This window comes from Balaenoptera acutorostrata, chromosome 2 (genome assembly GCF_949987535.1).
Source record: "Balaenoptera acutorostrata chromosome 2, mBalAcu1.1, whole genome shotgun sequence".
Classification (NCBI taxonomy): Eukaryota; Metazoa; Chordata; class Mammalia; order Artiodactyla; family Balaenopteridae; genus Balaenoptera; species Balaenoptera acutorostrata.
Window position 1 is genome coordinate 65,925,157 of NC_080065.1, and position 23,801 is coordinate 65,948,957.

A 23,801-nucleotide genomic window follows, 5' to 3' on the forward strand; every position below is an offset into this window, starting at 1 on the left:
ATTATTTTTGCCGACTTGAATAAATATTATGGATATTTACGAAATAGTCAACTATCTATTTAAAATATATCTATGTATACACATTTGAAACCATATAATAAAAGAGATATACAGATCTTAAAATATTGCTTTTTTCCACCTTCACTTATCATGAAAAAACTGTATTCCACCTCTCCCCATGCACACTTGACATCAGTATCTGTTGTCACAGGAGCCACCCTGAGACGTTTAACAGTTTTCCAGAGCTACCATTTTCACTTCTGTCTGAGTACTTCTCAGTCTACGTATGATACATCAATCCATATATACGTTCATTTCAGGATATGATTTATCCTTAAATTGTATAATTGTGATATCTACAACAAAGGCTTGTTTCACAAACCTATAACTTCCAGTTCTTAAAACAGTGAGGTCATTTCCCAGGAATAATTACTAAATCAGTATTAAATGTCTTGGACTCCTTTTTAATTGATTCTTTCCAGTGACCTCTATAAGCATTCAATACCAGCACTGATCAAAGCGCTTTACCAGGCTGTTCAAAATAAAGGAAATTGAAAAAGACTCTCGGACTATGAGAGAACTTGTAAGGACTTAAGTATAAGATGTTGCCCGCTTTTCTGAAGGGTAAGTTTTTTGGGGAAAACATATGTTATCTATACTCAACCTTTTTCACAGCAGGACACACTTAGAAAATTATAGTATTTGTATAGCACTAAAGCAACTGAAAAAGGCTGGTCAGGGTGGATGCTATCCCGGCCCTGCTGAGGCTTCTCAACAAATCAAAATTGCAGCACACCTCGGGGAAAGCACTGCTATATCTTGAGGTCCAGTAAGAACTTCCAGATCATCGTGTCAGAGGCAGAAAGGGTGACACCTGGCTCTGCCTGGCTGTGTGACCTTAGGCAAGTTACTTAGCCTCTTTGTGCTTCAGTTCTCACATCTGCAAGATGGGATAATAAGAGTCCCCAGAGAATTACTGTGAGGATTAACTGAACTAATTCATGTAAAGCACTTAGAACCATGTCCCACACATGGTAAGTACTCAGTAAATGCTACGTTCCATAACCATGCCTAATTACAAGCAAAACAAAACAAAACAAAACAACTCTTTAAAAAATCTATAAGTAGAATACCCAGATTAATTCCTCAATGTGTCACCTCATACTTCTCACACAGTCACTTTACAGTAAAACTTACCAGATGACAAGTCCTGACCTCACCCTTGGAGTTTCCAATCAAATTTTTGGGTTTTAGCCAAGGATCACTAGGGGTCTGAAAAAGCCTCCTTCATGAAAGACAGACCAAAACAAAGATACAAATGACCTTAGAAGAGAAAGAGACAAAGTTGGGAGTACAAGCAAACTTAAAAATATATACAATATTGTGAAGCAACTATACTCTGACAAAAATTTTTTAAAAAGTAAAAAAAAAATACATGTATGTGTATACCTAATACACACATATATGTATATGTATACACATACCTACATACACACTCACATTCACATATATATATATATAAAATTAATGGTTAAGAGTGCAGGCTTTGGAGAAATAAATTATTACATTTATAAAATAAAAACAAACTTTACAAAAAAGGAGTTATCAGAAAACAGGAAAGAGTTTTTGACAATTAAAAAATATGGTGGCTGCTGCTACTGGGCATATGTCCTGAGAAAAACATAATTCAAAAAGATACATGTACCCCAGAGACTTTCCTGGTGGCACAGTGGTTAAGAATCCGCCTGCCAATGCAGGGGACATGTGTTCGATCCCTGATCCAGGAAGATCCCACATGCCGCGGAGCAACTAAGCCTGTGCGCCACAACTACTGAGCCTGCGCTCTAGAGCCCACAAGCCACAACTACTTAGCCCATGCACCACAACTACTGAAGCCCGCGCACCCTACAGCCAGCGTGCCGCAACTACTGAGCCCGCGCACCGCAACTACTGAGCCTGCGTGCTACAACTACTGAAGCCCGCGCGCCTAGAGCCTGTGCTCCGCAACAAGAGAAGCCACAGCAACGAGAAGCCCGTGCACCGCAACGAAGAGGAGCCCCGCTCGCCGCAACTAGAGAAAGCCCACATGCAGCACCAAAGACCCAATGCAGCCAAAAATAAATAAATAAATAATAATAAAATGAAAAACAAAAAATATATACATGTACCCCAATGTTCATTGCAGCACTATTTACAATAGCCAGGATATGGAAACAACCTAAATGTCCATCTACAGATGAATGGATAAAGAAGATGTGGTACATATATACAATGGAATATTGCTCAGACATAAAAAGGAATGAAATTGGGTCATTTGTAGTGATATGGATGAACCTAGAGTCTGTCATACAAAGTGAAGTAAGTCAGAAAGAGAAAAATGAATACCGTATATTAACGCATATATATGGAATCTAGAAAAATGGTACTGATGAACCTATTTGCAGGACAGGAAAAGAGACGCAGATGTAGAGAACGGACTTGTGGACATAGGCGGAGAAAGGAAGGGTGAGACGAATTGAGAGAGTAGCACTGACACAAATACACTACCATGTGTAAAATAGATAGCTAGTGGGAAGCTGCTGCATAGCACAGGGAGCTCAGCTCAGTGCTCTGTGATGACCTAGAGGGGTGGGATGGCAGCAGGGTGGGAGGGAGGCTCAAGGGAAGGGGATATATGTATACATATAGTTGATTCACTTTGTTCTATAGCAGAAACTAACACAACATTGTAAAGCAATTATGCTCCAATAAAAAAAATAATAAAATAGACTTGAAAAAAAATGGCGGTTGCAATGAATTCAATAGAATGATTAGAGAATAATGATAAGGAAATTTCCCAAGTAGTAGAAGAAAATAGGGGAGGAAAAAAACTAAGAAAATTAGAGGATTGATCCAATATCCAAATAACAGGAGTTTTGGAAAGAGAGAATAGGAGAAAGGTGGGGTGGAGGGCCAAACAATTCTGAAATAAAGAATACAAGGAAATTTCCCATAACAAAAGGATCTGCATTTTCAGATGGAAAGTGCTCTCTGAACACCCAGCATAATGAATAAACCATGATCTACACCCAAAGCACATCATAGGAAAATTTTAGAAAACTATGTCTAATGAGAAGGGGGAAAAAAACACATATATATATAGCAGATTAGGAATCAGAATGACATTGCCATAATGAAAATGATTTTTCAAAAAATTTTTCTCCCTTCTTTTGTTTTTTCTATAATCAGTGATGTATGACTTTATTGTCAGAAAATTTTAATATAAAAAAATCTATACTTGGAGACTCTAGCCTAGATTTAAATGGTTCCATTTCTTAAGTGTCTTCATAATGTCACAATCTGTCTCTGCACTGATCAGAGACCCCTCTAGTCAGCGTAAGTCCTCTTCATAGAGGATGCCTGGGCTGTAGAGATTGTTGGGAACAAGTCAGTCCAGGGATTCACTGCCCAGCTGCCCTGCATAGGAGTGTTGTCCACTCACACTTACTCAGTTACTGAGAGCTTGTTTGCAAGCATACTCCAGGAATATTTTGATATCTGAAGGAAGACAGGAGAAGGCTCATAATTCTTTTTCCTTAGACACATTTTTCTATCCATTATTATCATGTCTCCACTCTTGCAGTTAGCATTTATTTTAATAAGGAACTGCTAAATGCTCCAATTTATCTTCATTCCATTTATTGAATACTATGTCCTAAGCTCCGCCAGGAGATGATTTTCCTATTGACGGACTTACCTGTGGAGAAGATGAACACCGTGTTGTTCCAGAGCCCACGGCTTTTTAAGGCTGTGGCGACATTTCCCACTGCTTCATCCATAAGGGACACCATTCCTGCATAGTAATGCCTATTCTTATCTTGGATAAAGTCGTATGGCTTCAGGTATTCCTCCGGGACCTGAAGGGGCTCATGGACAGACTGGAGAGCAAGGTAGAGAAACAGAGGCTGGAAAGAGAGTTTGTGAAAATCAGTTAAGAGGGCTTGGAAGCATTAAATATATAGAGAGAAGCCCAGATTTATCAGTTAATAAAAGTAATATTCAGACAACCCACAAACTGGGTTAGAAATATTTTTAAGTCATATATCAGATAAGGGACTTGTATCTAGAATATATTAAGAACTCTTACAACTCAATAATAAAACTCAATTAACCCAACTACAAAATGGGCAAAGAATTTGAATAGATGTTTCTCCAAAGGAGATATACAAACGGCCAATAAGCACATGAAAAGATATTCTGCATCATTTAGTCATTAGGGAAATGCAAATAAAAACCACACTGACATACCACTTCACACCCACTACGAGGGTTATAATTTTAAAAATGGAAAATAAGAAGTGTTGGTGAGGATGTGGAAAAATTGAAACCCTCATTCATTGCTGATGGGGATGTAAAATGGTGCAGCCAGTTTGAAAAACAACTTGGCAGCTCCTGAAATTGTTAAAGCTATAGTTACCATATGAGTCAGCATTTCCATTCCTAGAAAAACAAAAGCATAAATCCACACAAAAACTTGTACACGAATGATCACAGTGACATTATTCGTAATAGCCAAAAAGTGAAAACAACTAAAATGTCCACTGGTTGATGAATGGATTAACAAAATGTGGTATATTTTCAGCAATATACAGCAATAAAAGGAATATGATGCAGCCGTAAAAAGGAATGAAGTACTGACACATCCTACAACATAGATGCACCTTGAAAACATTATGTTAAGTGACAGAAACCGATCACAAAGATCATGTTTTGTATGATTCCATTCATATAAAATGTCCAGAATAGGCAAATCTATGGAAACAGGAAGTAGATTAGTGGTTGCCTGAAGCTGTAGGGAGTTGTGGGGGAGAGGAGGGATGAGTGACTTCTAACAGGTACAAGACTTCTTTTGGGGGCGCCGAAAATGTACTAAACTTAGACTGTGGTGATGGTTGCACAACTCTGTGAATTTACTATTGAATTGTGTACTTTAAATGGGTGAATTTTATGAAAATGAAAGCTTGAGTTCTAAAATGGCCTAGAAAGCTCTGATCCAAACAAATAATAATAATAATACCAATAATTCTGTCTCATGTAATACTCAGAACCACCTTACTACACCCATTTTACAGGTAAGTTAACTGAGGCTTAGAAAGGTCATATGACTTGCACAAGTTCATATTAATTGCAGAGCAATTTCCTACTGGAAACCCCACTATTACAGTGTGGCTATGTCCCAATAGATGGGTTAGCTTTCTGCTTTAGCTGAAAAATAAGTTACCACCTTTTACGAGAGGTTTAAGGATTGCTTATATCTTTATAAGAAAACAAGTGAACACCATGCCTTGTTAGTCTTTGATCTAGGACCAAACATAAGGCCAATTTAATTCCTGGAAACTAAGGAGTATGCTACATTGATTCTATTTTACCTCCTACCCAATTTACAGAATTTAACGTTAGTGATATTGAGTCAGCCTCTTCCTCTTAATGAGTCTTTCTGAAGGCTCTTTTCACTGTGCTCCTATAGAATTCTTTAATGAATTGAAAACCCTCAAAGAGACAGCAACTGGCTCAACCCAAGAGTAAAAACATAATTCTGTTGAAGCATTTGAGGCATTTAAATCTCATAAAGGAATGGGGAAAAGTTAGAATGCAGATTGGGAGGTGGGCTCATATTTCATTCATTACTGTTGATAAATTGTTTTAAATTACATATTACACATCACTGTGATACAGTAATGGGTATACATATATAGAACTCAAATAGACACCCAAGACAGTATTTTTAGTTCAGATCTTTGGAACTTAGAAACACCTTCTCCCGAAAATCAAAATGTTCAAAATGGCTGTTCAATATCAAAGACATCACTTTAAAACCTATTTTACTAAGGAGGCAGGTGATGGAATAAAAACCATGATGATGTAGACCCTAGGCTTCGTTTGTACATTGTTTCCATGGGAACACATTCTAAATTCCAACTCCAAAATGCAACACTAACCACTCTGACACGGCTTTAGCTCTGCCTCTGCTGCTCCTTGACACACGCGCGTTCTCCTCCAGCCACACAAGTCACACTGAAAAGTCCGTGTTCCTCCAGACCATGGTGAAGGGAAACCAAGCAGATGCCCCGCCCAGGTGGGGAGGAAGAACCCTGGGCTAAGATGTTCGGAGGGGAAAGGATGTGAGGGGGCAACCAGGACCTGCCAGCGCAGTGAGGTTCTGCAGTGGGAACTGCCGCCTGGATCTTCAGCACCAGACCAAGCCCATGCCCCAGCCACCAGCCAAGGTCTGGATGGGGACGGATTAAAAATTGGAAAGCTACAACAATCTGCAACCCACACAAAGTTTTAAAAATCAGGAAATGTCACATGAAAACCTGTTTTGTTTAGTTTTTTTATTTTCTTGAAAATCAGAACTTCTGACAACTCCAGGCCCACACTCCATCTGACAACAAATGGCTGGAGTATGAGAAACAGAGACCCCCGGCCTCCCCCAAGGGCTCTCTGATTTTCTAGTCTGCCCACTGTCCTACCTGAATGACTTCATTTATTTAGGGTAGCAGCCTGGTCCTTGAAAACACTAGACTTTGTGACCCTGGTCTGGATTCGCTACAGTGGACAGGGGTGGAGAGACGAGAAAGGGAGCTCACAGTTTCAGGAGAAAGTGCTCACCCAGGTCATTATGGGCAACTCGGCAGCTCCCATGGTTAAGGAGGGAAAAGGGAAGGAGGGCAGGTCGTTTCCAGCCAACAAGTGATCCCTGGAGGCGATAGCTGGGGAGGGTGGTGGAGGAGAGATCTCATAACCACTCTGGGGAAAAAATAATGTTTCTGGGACTATCATTAAAGGGTCTTATAAATATTCAGTGTGGAAATCATTCTACACACTTTGTTAAATATAGCAAGAAATTACCTGAAAACCTTTCCTGTAATTATTCTTTAGTGGTTGAAGATATGACCGTCTCTCTTGAGGGATTAAAATGATAATACTACAACAATTCCCCCATTTTTCCAGTGGTCAGGCTCCTGTTAGTTCAAACAGAAGGGGCATAACTGAGAAGAGAAAATGAAAACAACCCCTGGGAGATGCAGTCTTCCCTGGCCTATGACTGTTACAGGCCCCGCAAAGACCTTGCGCTACTTGCGAACTAGACTTACAGGTAAAGGTGATCCTTGAACAAAACAAGTTGTCTTTTTCCCATTTCGTCAGCAGTGATCTAGGACCATTTAGTGTATGGGCAAACATCCTTGCACACATCGGTATGGCTCTGGGTCACCAGGAGTCAGAATGATAAACAGTGTAGCCCATTTAATGAGGTAAGGACCAATGTACCACATTTTAGAGTATTTCCATCCAATACTGTAAAAATAAAGTTTCAGCTCTCACAAGGTGAGCTTTATTCATGGAACAACTCATTTGCCAGCAGGGCTAGATGTGAAACATATCTATACTACTTTTAACTTGAAAAAAAAAATCAACAGAGTACTCTTCGTAGTATCACATGGTAGCCCAATGGAAAGAACAATTAACTCGGGCCCTCAAGTTCTCCACCACAGTCAGGAACCCGCCTGCAGCCTCTTGTCCTAAGACCCTCCCAGTAAACAGCCATAGCCAATTTCCCCACACCTGCCAACCTCAGCTCGCTGTTAGCCCAAAGCGAGCAGCCGCCATCCTGGGGATGGGCTCATTATTATTATGCTGTCTACTGACTTGCGTTCCAACCTAATGGAGCCTTGGCCTTTGGAGACTTTCAGGCCCATTCTGACCTTATTGATATCCTAATTCAAAACACCAAAGTTCTGGACCCGAGTTTGATCTCCATAGATCTCCGGGTTTGTGCAGGACCTTGATCTCTCCCTTGGTCTTTCTTGGGTCCAGATCTCTGCTCTCACCAACCCAGTTACAGCTGCCACCTTTACACCAACCCTAGCTGTACGCCTTTCAGGTTCCTTAGGTCTGTAAATTGGAATCCTAAATGTGAATCATGACCAAATGTTTAGGTATTAAGTAAAAGTATGACATTATAACCTAAAGTTATTAGCATATTAAAATGGTGCTAAGGGTTCATTTCCCTTTCTCATCATGCTAATTCCAGTGAGGAAGAAAGCCTTATTTTCATTTCTTTAGTACATTTCCCTAATTTAAAGTATAACTTTTTAAAAAGCACATGATATGTTTTTAAAGTGTTATTCTCTTTGACTTCCAAATTAAGACATTTATTTCCAAATTGTGACAGGAAAAAGTAAGTGTCTGCCACTAGAAATTCACATTTGTTTTAAGAAGCTGCTAGTAGATGAGGTATGGGAGAAAACATTTATTTTTATTCTGCAAAGTTTTGAGGGGGGCTATTTTTAACCAAACGATATTTTGTGAATGTGTTACTTTCACATTGTAGTATGAGTACTAAGGGAATTATCCTGTAGAAAAAGAGAAAAGACATTCCTTCTTAACATTGTGCAATGGTTATTAGCAATATCTCCCTGATTCCAGCACCAATTGTGTTTCTGTTACAAAGTAGCTCCATATGCTTTTTTTTCCCCAAGTGCTCTTTAAAACAGAAACATTTTTAAGTCAGCTTGTGGATACTTTGTGTGTATTTCTTTAATGATTTCCATCTTAGAGCAAGTTGCCTATGTTACAGTCTGTAGATAGCACAGAGAAGTTAGCACAGAATTAGATTCAATGTTGGAATAAAATGATGAAAGTCCTGTAATTGGTGTGCTGCATCCTTTCATTGAGAATTGAAACTATAAACATTGGCATTTGCTGTCTTAAACTTTCTGGGGCTATTACTCAGCTACTGATTATTTCATTCATTTATGTCTATGCTTCAAACTTGACTTTGGGGATGCTGAAAAGGCTGGCTATTGCTTCGGAACATTTCAGTCACTGTAGGAAAATGGCCACCTCTCACCCAGCAATTTCCATATTACCTATAAGCAGCACCATACTAATCACACGGGTTTGGGTGGCTTGTGAGCTCTTAGGGCCTACAGTTTTCCTCAGTTCCTGAGCCTTCCCCCGCTACAGGAGTTAAGACAGCCCGCCCACCAGGAATGATTTCACCCCAGGTGCTTCCTCTTATTTGATTAATGTTACGGGCACTGGGAGAGAATACTCTATTGTTCCTTAATGGAAACTAATTTTTATTGTAGGTATCTTATACTTGTTGCATGATTAAATAGTGGTATATTGTGAACTTGTAAAGGGCAGCTGGCTTCTGCTTGCTTCTCTGGGCTTGAGAGGAATCGATAGTGACTGCACATCAGAATCACTGGTTGGAGGTAGGGACAGAGGGATAATTAAATACCAGTGATAGGGTCCCACCCCGGACCAATAAATCACAATATTTGGAAGTGGTGTTTCTTACAAGCTTTCCAGATGATCCCAATATACTGTCATTGTACTGTATACTGGAACCATCAAGCTGAATCATACACTGGGGCTCATAGTCTCTGGTCTGGGATATAAACTGTGAACTAGGGAGGCTTGTTAAGTGCACTGAGCCCTGGAGTTAAACAGTGCAGCTTCTGATTCTGTGACCTTGAACAAGTTACCTCATTTCTCTAAGCCAGTTTGCTTATCTGTAGAACGATGCCCACCTCAAACTTCAAAGGACAGGACAAGTACCACAGTTCCCTCAAGATCTTATCTTGTTCTTTGGGTTTTTAACCTTATCTGTAACATGCCAAGCATACAGAAGAAAACTGAGAACTTAAGCCAATTACCTAGCAGTTATCTGTCCAACTACCTGAATATTGGTTTAGATCTAGATTTAAAATCTGCATATGTCTACATATTTGAGAGAATATTCCAATTTCTTCCATGTACCACAGCAAGCATGGCCACTCCAACAGGTCAGCATGAAAGAGTAAAAAAAAGCTGAAAGTGGGGCAAAGCTGAGGACAGACACCAGGAAAGACACTCAATGCTATGTTAGGGTAGGCATGAAGAAACTATGTCAAAAAGGGAGTCAGGAGCCAGGTACCAAGTCTGAACAGGTATCGAAACAGGAATCCAAATGGTGATCTGCACTGAGGACCTTCAGTAACTGCCAAAGAGGCAAAGCACAGGAAACTGGAAAAACTGGATAACACTGAACATTCTGTAATTTGCTGTGTTAGAGTCCTGTTGAAGGTCTAATTTTGAGGGCATGTTAATACAGTTCTTAAAGAAGCCATATTTTGAACCCAATATCTGACAACACAAATATCTGACCCAGTTTTAAAGGCATTTATAAGCTAAATCCAGAGAATTCAGCTTAAACTTGGGTTCAGGAGGTTAACTCCAGATTAACAACGACAACAACAAATGTCAAGGCTATTCAGACTCTTTTCTACTTTTATCTGTAAATAAGTCAAAAGATTTCAGCACATGACATATACAAATAGCTTCAGTGTGGTGGATGGGATAAACAGGATCAGCAGTGTACCGTGTTTACAGATTAGAAGACTCACTATTGTTAAGATGTTATTGTCCCCAAGTTGGTCCGCAGATTCAATGAAATCCAAATCCAAGCAGGTACTTTTTTTTTTTTTTTTTTTGGTAGAAATTGGCCAGCTGCTTCCAAATAAACATGGGAATGCAGAATATTTAGAATAGCCAAAATAACCTTGTAGGAGGAGGGCTGGGAGATACAAAATTAGAGAACTTGTCCTGAACCTTAAGTTTGTGGATACCTAACAAAAAGCTTGCCATAATAATGCCTCATCTTGTACATAAGCCTAACATTTTTTGAAAAAGTCAATTTACTAATTACCACACCTGCACACAGGATACTAAAATAATAAAACTATATTTGTACGGAAACACTATATGCACAGCTTTCCTCAAAGTGTGATCTGGGGACCACGTGCAGCAGAATCACCCTTGAGTTTCCTTAAAATATTGACATACGGATTTTTCCCAGACCTAATGAATCAGACTTTTAGAGGTGGGCTCCAGGAATTTCTATTTTTAACAAGCTTCCCAGCTGATACTGAGGTACTCTAGAATTTGAAAGCGACTCCCCTAGAATTTATTAGGTTTTTCCCTAAAGGACAGTGGCCTTTTCCTATATTCACCTGAAGAGATGCTATCTTCACACAATTTTGATATCAATAAAAAAGCAAGACTTACCTTCTCTGGTGGGTGGTTAGTTATGAGGGTTGTAGCCCTTTCAGTAAATACATTTGTTGAATACATATTTTTATACCCTGTTGCAACTTCTTCATTATCTCGAAAATCAAGAGCACATCGTGTAACATTCAGAGCATTGATTAACGTACAGCGCTCATGGGAATAGTAATCTTCACTACCTAGAAGATATCCTACAAGGAGAATGGGAGATGAAAGTAGTCAGCATAGCATAAAACATGTTAAACAAACGAAGGTTTCAGCATTTAATTGCCTAATGCAATTGATTATCCATGTCAGGGCTAATCAAATGACAAGGCTAATCAGAGCACCATTTCTTAACATCTCTATATTTGCTAGCATAAGGCATTAGAATGTTATTGTAAAAAAAATTCAGATCCATCCCTTAGCCAAGTCTTAAGAATATAAGCTCTATCACGTAACTCTCAAAGTGGGTGATTCCAAGTAAATATGTTTTTAAAAATCAGAGTTTAAATTCAGTAAAGGTGATGACATTTTAATCTTTTAAAGCTACTGGTTAAAATAGCATATGGTTCAGGTGATTTGTTACAAATTTTTACTCTGAGGTGATCACATAAATGAACGCAGAATTCAAATAACCTTGATATTGACCTTGGTCGACTGGCTTCAAGGTTATTTACAGAAGTAGCTCTTGGAGGCATCATCTTTAGTCAGATGCTGACACCCACTGGTGAAAGACACAAAGATTTCCAAACAGAGGATCTCTAAACATAACAACCAAAAGAGCAAACTAACATGTGGCGTTGAAATTAGATTTTTCTACCTCTGGTGATCTCAATTTTGCCCCCAATTTAAATGGCATCAGTGGCCTATCCCACAATTTAGACTTAATCATGGGAGAAATGTTTTCTCAAGTTTAGTTGTTCCTGCAAATGTTCCATATTTTCCTAAAATATTAAAATAAGCTGTGCTGTATGCTATATGATTCTATTTATATGAAATGTTCAGAATAGGCAAATCTGTAGAGACAGAAAGTAGGTTAGTGGTTGCCTGGGGCTATGAGGGTCGGGGGAAAATGGGGAGTGACTGCTTATGTGTATGGGGTTTCTTTTTTGGGGTGATGGAAATGTTCTACATTTGGATTGTAGTGACAGTGGTACAACCCTGTGAATTTATTTAAAAATCAATGAATTGTACATTTTAATGGGGTGAATTATATGGTATGTGAATTACACCTCGATAAAGCTATCCAAAAAAAATAACTGTGCTGGACTCTGAGTTATCTCCTGACAAACACTGCTTATTAACATTAAAATGAAGATAATAAAATTGGCCTCTTTCCCCAGTTCTAAATATTTCTTATAATCACAATTAAAAGCCCTACATACCTTACCTAGTAAATGAATTCATTTTAATTTAATTTCCTCCTTTTCCATGATTCAGTAAATTCAAGGTCCTAAATACAATGAATATCCTAGTTTTTTTTTTTTTTAAAGGATTTTCTTATTTATTTATTTATTTATTTATTTATTTTTGGCTGTGTTGGGTCTTCGGTTCGTGCGAGGGCTTTCTCCAGTTGCGGCAAGCGGGGGCCACTCTTCATCGCGGTGCGCGGGCCTTTCTCTATCGCGGCCCCTCCCGTCGCGGGGCACAGGCTCCAGACGCGCAGGCTCAGCAATTGTGGCTCACGGGCCCAGCTGCTCCGTGGCATGTGGGATCTTCCCAGACCAGGGCTCGAACCCGTGTCCCCTGCATTAGCAGGCAGATTCTCAACCACTGCGCCACCAGGGAAGCCCGAATATCCTAGTTTTAAGATAACTCTTTAAATGGTAATCTTTTCTCCTACATGTATAACAGAAAGGGAAAGCCAATGTGTTTGCTAATTAATATGTAATCGAAAAACAAATGTATCCATGAAAATAATTTCAGTCCTTATATGGGTAATTAAAGGGGTCAGGACACTGGTGTTCTATTTGGGGTTAGTAACTGCTGGTAACACCTTGAAGAATCACTTCAGGTTCTTTATCTGTAAGAATAAGCTGTTTTCTATCATTTGGGGAAATACATGCAGAGGATATACTTGATAAAAAGATGCATAAACCATAAATATTAAAAAGTTAGTACAAACAGGATTCCAATAGAACTCTTTATTCACATAATAGAACTATCTATTCACATACTTGGCCAAACTAATATCAAGCAACCATGTGACAGGCACACAGAACTTTCTCATAACAATGATTCACAAATTTGAACTTACATGTTGAGTCTAAAGAAGATGGCAGCCGATGCTTTTTGGGGAAAAATGAGAAACTACGTTTTGAACCATTAAATCTCTGACTGCTGTAATTAACAGCTTTATTGAGAATAATTCACATATCATACAAATCACTCATTTACGTTGTACAGTTCAAAGGTTCTTAGTGTACTCAGAGCTGTGCAACCAGGCCCACGATCATCTGCTTTTTAACAGAACATCTGAGTCATAACAGTGACAACAACCGCATGCTCATCATGCCCTCCTTCTCTGCAAGTCTCCCTTCCATGGATGTGCGGTGGGGTGCCTGTCTGTCTAAATCCAGCTAGGCTTCTTAATCCTCATAAAAGGATATTATTTCCACCTCTGTCCAACTGAATTTTTAAATATATAATTTGGTTTAAATATATAATTTTAAAATATAAAATTTGGTTTTTTTTTTAAAGCATTATTCATTTTAATTAATTTATTTATTTATTTATTTTTAGCTGTGTTGGGTCTTCGTTTCTGTGCGAGGGCTTTCTCTGGTTGTGGCAAGCGGGGGCCACTCTTTATCGCGGTGCGCGGGCCTCTCACTGTCGCGGCCTCTCTTGTTGCGGAGCACAAGCTCCAGACGCGCAGGCTCAGTAGTTGTGGCTCACGGGCCTAGTTGCTCCACAGCATGTGGGATCCTCCCAGACCAGGGCTCGAACCCGTGTCCCCTGCATTAGCAGGCAGACTCTCAACCACTGCGCCACCAGGGAAGCCCTAAAATTTGGTTTTTAATAAAAACAATTAAAATATCCTTCCAGCTGCCCGAGTACAGGTATCGACCCATCGTTAAGCCAAGGCCTGATTGAAAATTGTCAAAGGATATAGAGGCTGTTTTTTCCTCTAGAATTTCCAAGATGACAAAGAGGTCTTACACCCAAGTCCTGTTTTTAACAGCTATTTGAGGATACTGAGGATATATCCAGATTCATCAAGAAAGAGTGCATTATTGATTAAGCAATGTCTGCTAGAGAACCCAGATGGGAGTGGGGCACACGGTGTCACGTCTGGATGTCCTTACATCTCGACTTAAACTGTGGTTCCAACTAGGCACTATGGAGCTGTGAGCATCAGCTGCACTGTGTGGGCCCCATATAATCACTGGAACTGAAAGGTACTTTGGTGCTCTGGTCCTAGCTTGAATAAAAGAGAATGTCTCAAGAAACATCTATAAGACAACCACCATTTTATTACTAAAATGATGTTTTTGAGGATGCTGTCACCTTACCTTCTCCCAAAGGAGAAATTTCTCTCAGGTCTAAGAGCCAGAAAATGCTTTACTCTTCCTGAACATCTGGTTTCCATTTAACTTATAAATAATGTGACTCTTATAGACTGCTTTTTTTTTTTTTTTTTTTTGCTTTGAACATAAGAAGTCCCAAATCTCAGAGTTGAATGTGAGGTCTGCTACAGCCAGGCAGGTTTTTTTTTTTTTTTTTTAATAACTCAGTGCCAGGCTTCCCTGGTGGCGCAGTGGTTGAGAATCTGCCTACCAATGCAGGGGACACGGGTTCGAGCCCTGGTCTGGGAGGATCCCACATGCCGCGGAGCAACTGGGCCCGTGAGCCACAACTACTGAGCCTGCGCGTCTGGAGCCTGTGCTCCGCAGCAAGGGAGGCCACGACAGTGAGAGGCCCGCGCACCGTGATGAAGAGTGGTCCCCGCTTGCTGCAACTAGAGGAAGCCCTCGCACAGAAACGAAGACCCAACACAGCCAAAAATAAAAATAAATAAATTTATAAAAAAAAAAACCTCAGTGCCAAGCAACTATTCCATCTTTTTCTATTCATCCTGATTTTTAAAAAATAGATCTTTATTGGAGTATAATTACTTCAAAATACTGTGTTACTTTCTGTTGCACAACAAAGCAAATCAGCCATATGCATACACATGTCCCTATATCCCCTCCCTCTTGAGCCTCCCTCCCATCCTCCTTATCCCACCCTCTAGGTCATCGCAAAGCACTAAGCTGATCTCCCTGTGCTATGCGGCTGCTTCCCACCAGCTATCTATTTTACATTCAGTAGTGTACGTATGTCGATGCTACTCTCACTTCGCCCCAGCTTCGCCCTCCCACCCCATGTCATCAAGTCCATTTTCTATGTCTATCTCTTTATTCCTGCCCTGCAACTAGGTTCATCAGTACCACTTCTTTTTTTCAGATTCCATATATATGTGTTAGCATACAGTATTTGTTTTTCTCTTTCTGACTTACTTCACTCTGTATGACAGACTCTAGGTCCATCCACCTCACTACAAATAATTCAATTTCGTTTCTTTTTATGGCTGAGTAATATTCCATTGTATATATGTGCCACATCTTCTTTATCCATTCATCCGATGTGGACACTTAGGTTGCTTCCATGTCCTGGCTACTGTAAATAGTGCTGCAATGAACATTGTGGTACATGTCTCTTTTTGAATTACGGTTTTCGCAGGGTATATGCCCAGTAGTGGAATATGGTAATTCTATTTTTAGTTTTTTAAGGAGCCTCCATACTGTTTTTCATAGTGGTTGTATCAATTTACATTCCCACCAACAGTGCAGGAGGGTTCCCTTTTCACCACATCCTTTCTAGCATTTATTGTTTCTAGATTTTTTGATAATGGCCATTCTGACCGGCATGAGGTGATACCTCATTGTAGTTTTGATTTGCATTTCTCTAATACTTAGTGATGTTGAGCATCTTTTCATGTGCCTCTTGGCCAACTGTATGTCTTCCTTGGTGAAATGTCTATTTAGGTCATCCACCCATTTTTTAACTGGATTGTTTGCTTTTTTGATATTGAGCTCCATGAGCTGTTTGTATATTTTGGAGATTAATCCTTTGTCTGTTGTTTCATTTGCAAATATTTTCTCCCATTCTGAGGCTTGTATTTTTGTCTTATTTATGGTTTCCTTCACTGTGCAAAAGGTTTTAAGTTTAATTAAGTCCCATTTGTTTATTTTTGTTTTTATTTCTGTTACTCTAGGAGGTGGGTCAAAAAGATCTTGCTGTGGTTTATGTCAAAGAGTGTTTTTCCTATGTTTTCCTCTAAGTCTGGTCTTACATTCAAGTCTTTAATCCACTTGGAGTTTATTTTCGTGTATGGTGTTAGGGAGTGTTCTAATAGCTGTCCAGTTTTCCCAGCACCACTTACTGAAGAGGCTGTCTTTTCTCCATTGTATGTTCTTGCCTCCTTTGTCATAAATTAGGTGCCCACACGTCTGTGGGTTTATCTCTGGGCATTCTATCTTGTACCATTGATCTATATTTCTGTTTTCATGCCAGTACCATACTGTCCTGATTACTGTAGCTTTGTGGTATAATTTGAAGTTGGGGAGCCTGATTCCTCCAACTCCATTTTGCTTTCTCAAGATTGCTTTGGCTTTTCAGGGTCTTTTGTGTTTCCATATGAACTGTAAAATTTTTTGTTCTAATTCTGTGAAGAATGCCATTGGCAGTTTGATAGGGATTGCAGTGAATCTGTAGATTGCTTTGGGTGGTATAGGCATTTTTACAATATTGATTCTTCCAATCCAAGAACATGGTACAGTTCTCCATCTGTTTATGTCATCTTTGATTTCTTTCATCAGTGTTTTATAGTTTTCTGAGTACAAGTCTTTTGCCTCCTTAAGTAGGTTTATTCCTAGGTATTTTATTCTTTTTGTTGCATGGTAAATGGGAGTGTTTCCTTAATTTCTCTTTCAGATTTTTCATTGTTGGTGTATAGGAATGCCAGAGATTTCTGTGCATTAATTTTGTATCCTGCAACCTTACCAAATTCATTGATTAGTTCTAGTAGCTTTCTGGTGGTACCTTTAGGATTTTCTATGTATAGTATCATGTCATCTGCAAACAGTGACAGTTTTACTTCTTCTTTTCCTATTTGTATTCCTTTTATTTCTTTTTCTTCTCTGATTGCTGTGGCTAGGACTTCCAAAACTATGTTGAATAACAGTGGTGAGAGTGGACATCCTTGTCTTGTTCCTGATCTTAGTGGAAATGCTTTCACCACTGAGTATGATGCTTGCTGTGGGTTTGTCATATATGACCTTTATTATGTTGAGGTAGGTTCCCTCTATGCCCATTTTCCAGAGAGTTTTTTTTTTTTTATCATAAATGGGTGTTGAACTTTGTCAAAAGCTTTTTCTGCATCTATTGAGATGATCATATGGTTTTTATTCCTAAATTTGTTAATGTGGTGTATCACATTGATTAATTTGCGCATATTGAAGAATCCTTGCATCCCAGGGATAAATCCCACTTGATCATGGTGTATGATCCTTCTAACATGCTGTTGGATTATGTTTGCTACTATTTGTTCAGGATTTTTGCATCTATGTTCATCAGTGATATTGGTCTGTAATTTTCTCTTTTTGTAGTATCTTTGTCTGGCTTTGGTATCAGGGTGATAGTGGCCTCATAGAATGAGTTTGGGAGTATTCCTTCCTCTGCAATTTTTTGTAAGAGTTTGAGAGGGATGGGTGTTAGCTCTTCTCTAAATGTTTGATAGAATTCACCTGTGAAGCCATCTGGTCCTGGACTTTTGTTTACTTGTGATAGGACTGTTTATATATTTTCTAATTCTTCCTGGTTCAGTCTTGGAAAATTGTACCTTTCCAAGAATTTGTCCATTTCTTCGTGGTTGTCCATTTTTTTGGCATATAGTTTTTTGTAGTAGTCTCTTATAATCCTTTGCATTTCTGCAGTATCAGTTGTCATTTCTCCTTTTTCATTTCTAAGTTTATTGATTTGCAACCTCTCCCTTTTTTTCTTGATGAGCCTGGCTAAGGGTTTACCAATTTTATCTTCTCAGAGAACCAGCTTTTAGTTTTATTGATCTTTGTTATTGCTTTCTTTGTTTCTACTTCATTTATTTCTGCTCTGATCTTTATGATTTCTTTCCTTCTGCTAACTTTGGGGTTTTCTTTGTTCTTCTTTCTTTAGTTGTTTTAAGTGTAGGGTTAGAGTGTTTGAGATTTTTCATTTTTCTTGAGATAAGATTGTATTGCTATAAACTTCCCTCTTAGAACTGCTTTTGCTGTGTCCCATAGGTTTGGGTCGCCATGTTTTCATTGTCATTTGTTTCTATGTATTTTTTTATTTCTTCTTTGATTTCTTCAGTGATCTCTTGATTATTTAGTAGCGTACTGTTTAGCCTCCATGTATTGTGTTTTTTACAGTTTTTTCCTGTAATTGATTTCCAGTCTCACAGCGTTGTGGTCAGAAAAGATGCTTGATACGATTTCAATTTTCTTAAATTTTCCAAGGTTTGATTTGTGACCCAAGATGTGATCTATCCTGGAGAATGTTCCATGTGCACTTGAGAAGAAAGTGTATTCTGCCACTTTTGGGTGGAATGTTCTATAAATATCAATTAGATCTGAACTATTGTGTCATTTAAAGCTTGTGTTTCCTTATTAATTTTCTTTTTGGATGATCTGTCCATTGGTGTAAGTGGGATGTTAAAGCCCCCTATTATTGTTGTGTTACTGTCGATTTCTCCTTTCATGGTTGTTAGCATTTGCCTTATATATTGAGGTGCTCCTATGTCGGGTGCATAAACATTTATAATTGTTATATCTTCTTCTTGGATTGCTCCTTTGATCCTTATATAGTGTCCCTCCTTACCTCTTGTACCAGTCTTTATTTTAAAGTCTATTTTATCTTATACGAGTATTGCTACTCCAGCTTTCTTTTGATTTCCATTTGCATGGAATATCTTTTTCCATCGCTTCACTTTCAGTCTGTACGTGTCCCTAGGTCTGAAGTGGGTCTGTTGTAGACAGCATATATATGGGTCTTGTCTTTGTATCCATTCAGCCAGTATATGTCTTTTGGTTGGGACATTTAATCCATTTACATTCAAGGTTATTATTGATATGTATGTTCCTATTACCATTTTCTTAATTGTTTTAGGTTTGTTTTTTGTGGGTCTTCTTCTCCTGTGTTTCCCGCTTAGAGAAGTTTCTTCAGCATTTGTTGTAAAACTGGTTTGCTGGTGCTGAGTTCTCTTAGCTTTTGCTTGTCTGAAAAGCTTTTGTCTTCTCCATCAAATCTGAATGAGATCCTTGCTGGGTAGAGTAATCTTGGTTGTAGGTTTTTCTCTTTCACCACTTTAAGTATATCCTTCCACTCCCTTCTGGCCTGCAGAGTTTCCACTGAAAAATCAGCTGATTACCTTATTGGGATTCCTTTGTATGTTATTTTTTGTTTTTCCCTTGCAGCTTTTAATATTTTTTCCTTGAATTTAATTTTTGTTAATTTGATTAATATGTGTCTTGGTGTGTTTTTCCTAGGGTTTAACCTGTATGGGACTCTCTGTGCTTCCTGGACTTGGGTGACTAGTTCCTCTCCCATGTTAGGGACGTTTTCAACTATAATCTCTTCAAATATTTTCTCAGACCCTTTCTTTTTCTCTTCTTCTGGGACCCCTATGATTAGAATGTTTGTGCGTTTAGTGTTGCCCCAGAGGTCTCTGAGATTGTCTTCAACTCTTTTCATTCTTTTTTCTTTATTCTGCTCCTTGGCAGTTACTTCCACCATTTTGTCTTCCAGCTCACTTATTCGTTCTTCTGCCTCAGTTATTGTTACTGATTCCTTCTAGTGTATTTTTCATTTCAGTTATTATGTTGTTCATCTCTGTTTGTTTGTTTTTAGTTCTTCTAGATCTTTGTTAAACATTTCTTGTATTTTGTCAATCCGTGCCTCCATTCTATTTCCGAGATTCTGGATCATCTTTACTATCATTACTCTGAATTCTTTTTCAGGTAGCTTGCCTATTTCCTCTTCATTTATTTGGCCTTATAGGTTTTTACCTTGCTCCTTCATCTGTGACATTTTTTTGCCATTTCATTTTTTTTTTTTTTTCAGTAAGTGGGATTGTGTTCCTGTCTTACTGGTTATTTGACCTGATGCTTCCAACACTGGGGTTAGTAGGCTATTGGGTAGAGCTGGGTCTTGCCTGAGATGAGGAACTCTGTGAGACCTCACTCTGATGAACATTCCCCATGGTCTGAGGTTCCCTGTTAGTCCAGTGGTTCGGACTCAGAGCTCCCACCACAGGAGCTTCGGCCTGACCCTGGGCTTGTGAATCAAGATCCTGCAAGCCACCTGGGGAGGCACAAAAAAAAAAAGAAAAACCAAAAAACAATAACAAAGTAAAAAATAAAATTAGGCTAGAAAACTAACAGATAGGAAGAATATAAAAATAAAAATATAGATAAATCAACAACTGGAATGTACAACAGTACCACAATAGTAAAAAAAAGAGGAGGAGGGAAAAGAAAGTGGGGGGGGGAGGCCTTGGCTGTGGAGGGCGGGGCCTAAGCAAGGGTGAGGTTTGGGTGGTGGGCGGGGCTGATGCTCAGGACCCATAGGGCTGGAAAAGGCCCTGGAGGGGGGGCGGGCGGGGGGGGGGGCGGTGTTAGGCTCAAGGAACAGAAGGGGCCCAGGCGTGCCCCCCAACCCTGGTCTCAGAGGGCAGGGGACATCACCTGGAAGCCAGCAGACTTCCTGGGCTCGAGTGGGCAGGGCAAACACCCTCCTCTCCTCTCCTGCTCCTCCGGTCTGGGAGGGCCCCTTCTGCCTGCCTCTCCTGATCTCCCCAGCCTCCCTCCTATGCCCCCAAGAACCTATGCAGCCTGGAAGGGGCTTTGGAGGGCAGGGGATCGGTCTGGGAGCTCAGCAGGCTCCCTGGGCCCGAGTGAGCAGGGCAATCACCCTCCACTCCTCTCCTGCTTCTCCCAGAGGGCCCCTCCTGCCTGCCTCTCCTAATCTCCCCGGCCTCAGGGACGCTAATCCTGTCTGGCCTCCACTTCTCCTCCCCCTTCAGTCCCCTTATGTCCTACCGGTTCACTCTGGGGTTCCTCCTGTCTCCTTGGGTGTCAGAGTCCCCCACCAGTGGCCAGCAGGCGCCCTAGTTGTGGGGAGACACTAACTCCACTTCTTCCCATACTGCCATCTTGACTCCATCTCCTCTCACCCTGATTTTTTAATTCTATTTATTTTTTAAAAATTTATCTTCATTGTGTGTTCCTTTTTGGATATGGCAGTTTGCAAATAAATGAAGAGACAAATGGGAGGTAGGTAGGGAGATAAACAGCTAGACAGATAAAACAGAATAGCTAGACGGAAAGCAAAATATGAGGGGGAAAGTTGGGGATGGGAGGTGGGATGAACTGGGAGATTGGGATTGATGTATATACACTAATATGTATAAAATAGATATCTAATAAGAACCTGCTGTATAGCACAGGGAACTCTACTTCACTTCACTGTACAGTAGAAACTAATACAACATTGTAAAACAGCTACACCCCAATTAAAAAAACAAAGCAAAATATGAAAAGAACTTGACAGAAAGCTATGTAGCCCCTGGCAAGATAAATAGATAAATAGATTGTTAAGAAATGGTTTGTAACAGGTTTAAAGAGAGCATTTTTTTTTAAACTGTAGGCTTTATATTTATTTTTATAGGGCTATCAAAGCCATTAAATACTTATTATTTGGTATCTTTGCTATTACCATTTGTTATTTACCCTCCCATTTTCTTTATTTGATCTACCTTCCCCAATCTAGTAATTTCAAAAACAGATCTCACAGAAGGAAAGAAGGATGCCAATTGGAAAAGAGTCTTGTTTACCATCTCCAGGAAATACAAAACAAAATAAAACCTTTGAACACAATTCACGAGGAGAAAAAAATATCCTGAACCTTTGTGAAGGAAATATTCTTGTATTGGGTTTTGCCTGGAATTTTTTTTAAAAATCAGTATGTATCCCCTTTTGGTAATAAGGTTCTCTAAGAATAGAGTGGTCTCTGACTTGGAGGTAGCAGACTCTTCAAAGGCCCCTACGTGGCACGTTGAACCCTGGCAAAGATAACTGCCTGTCCCATCACGAGCTGAGTGCACAGCCATGTTTATGGTGGTGGTATTAGACAGTGGCCCCACGGCAGTGCTGACTGATTCACTCTGTGTTCAAGTTTCCAGTTATTTCATTTGATTACACTTGGCTGTGTTTTATGAGAGGGCTGTAGTTGGCGTGAGTTGTTAAAGAAACATGTGCATTTCCCTTACCAAAGTAGGTATCAAATCCTCGGCGGGTTGGAAGACATTCTTTCCGGTACATTCCCAGGTGCCATTTTCCGACCATGTGGGTAGCGTAGCCTGCTTCCTTTAGAAGCTGGGGCAGGAGTTTTTCATCCAGAGGAATGCAGCTGGGCTGACAGGGCCAGATTATTTGGTGCTGTAGACCTGTGTGGATCTTAAAACAGATAAACATAAAATTATGGATTAATGATGTTGAAACATTCTGAACAAGCAGATAAAGTGGTTGCCTAATTTATTGGACATATGTGTAAACATGAATGCTTAATTCTATTTCTGTACCAGTTTAAGGCATTTCTAAAAGGCATTTTTCTCACTTATTCAAATAAGGTAATAGACATAAATAAGAATTTGAAAGAAATGAATAAAAGCAGTCTAACAAACATTAGATAGTTTCAACAAATATTTATCCAGGAACTATGTTAGAAACTGTTAAGTTTTCACTTCCTACCTCAAAAAAGTAGCCATAATATGAAGTGTGGATCTATCAAGGAAAAAGTGTTCCAATTTCTATGCACATAAGATGTTGGTGTTTGATTAGATGAAGCTTCTATAAACTTTCAAGACTTGATTTTTTAAAAGGGTATAATGAAGATAATGATTTGCATTTCTTATTCTACCTTACATAAAGCATAATTTCAAAAGACAGTGACCAACTTTTCCTTAAAAAAAAAAAAAGTGGCCACCTGATCCATAGGTTAGGAGTGGCTCCCACAAGTATCACCAGGGTGCAAGCACCACACAACTAATTTTAAGAAATTATCACATGTTGAGTCTTGGTGTAATATTAAAATAGAATACCCACAATTATATGAAAAGGCTATTAAAATAACCCCCTCTTCTCCAACTACATATCTGTGTGAGGCTGGATGTTCTTCAATGACTTTTACCAAAACAATATACAGTTGACCTTTCAACAACTGGGGGTTAGGGGCATTAACCCCTGTGCAGTTGAAAATGTAAGTATAACTTTACAGTTGGCCACATCCAGGGATTCATCCACAGATCATGAAACATCATAGTACGTATTTAGTGAACAAAATCCACAAGTGGACCCTCACAGTTCAAATCCATGTTGTTCAACGGTCAACTGTATTGCACAGGCTGAATGCAGAAGCAGATGTAACAATCTAGCTATCTTCTATTAATAGGAAACACGTACAAAAATATAAAACAGGGAGATTGGTTCAAGATGGCAGAGTAGAAGGACGTGCGCTCACTCCCTGTTGTGAGAGCACCGGAATCACGACTAACTGATGAACAATCATCGACAGGAAGACACTGGAACTCACCAAAAGAGATATCCCACTTCCAAAGACAGAGGAGAAGCCATAATGAGATGGTA

The 23,801-nt window shown here is 39.4% G+C and overlaps 1 protein-coding gene across 4 annotated transcripts in view; it reads right to left on the reverse strand.

Annotated features, from left to right (window-relative positions):
* The window catches only part of ARSB (arylsulfatase B), a 182,862-nt gene that overhangs the window by 135,597 nt on the left and 23,464 nt on the right, over nt 1-23,801 (reverse strand). For all 4 annotated transcript variants that reach the window (XM_007175876.2, XM_057541086.1, XM_057541089.1 and 1 more), the window contains exons 2-4: nt 22,427-22,613; nt 11,098-11,288; nt 3,737-3,944 (exon numbers count right to left, since the gene is read on the reverse strand). In XM_007175876.2, the coding sequence (XP_007175938.2) occupies nt 3,737-3,944; nt 11,098-11,288; nt 22,427-22,613 (586 nt within the window). The remainder of the gene's footprint in view (nt 1-3,736; nt 3,945-11,097; nt 11,289-22,426; nt 22,614-23,801) is intronic.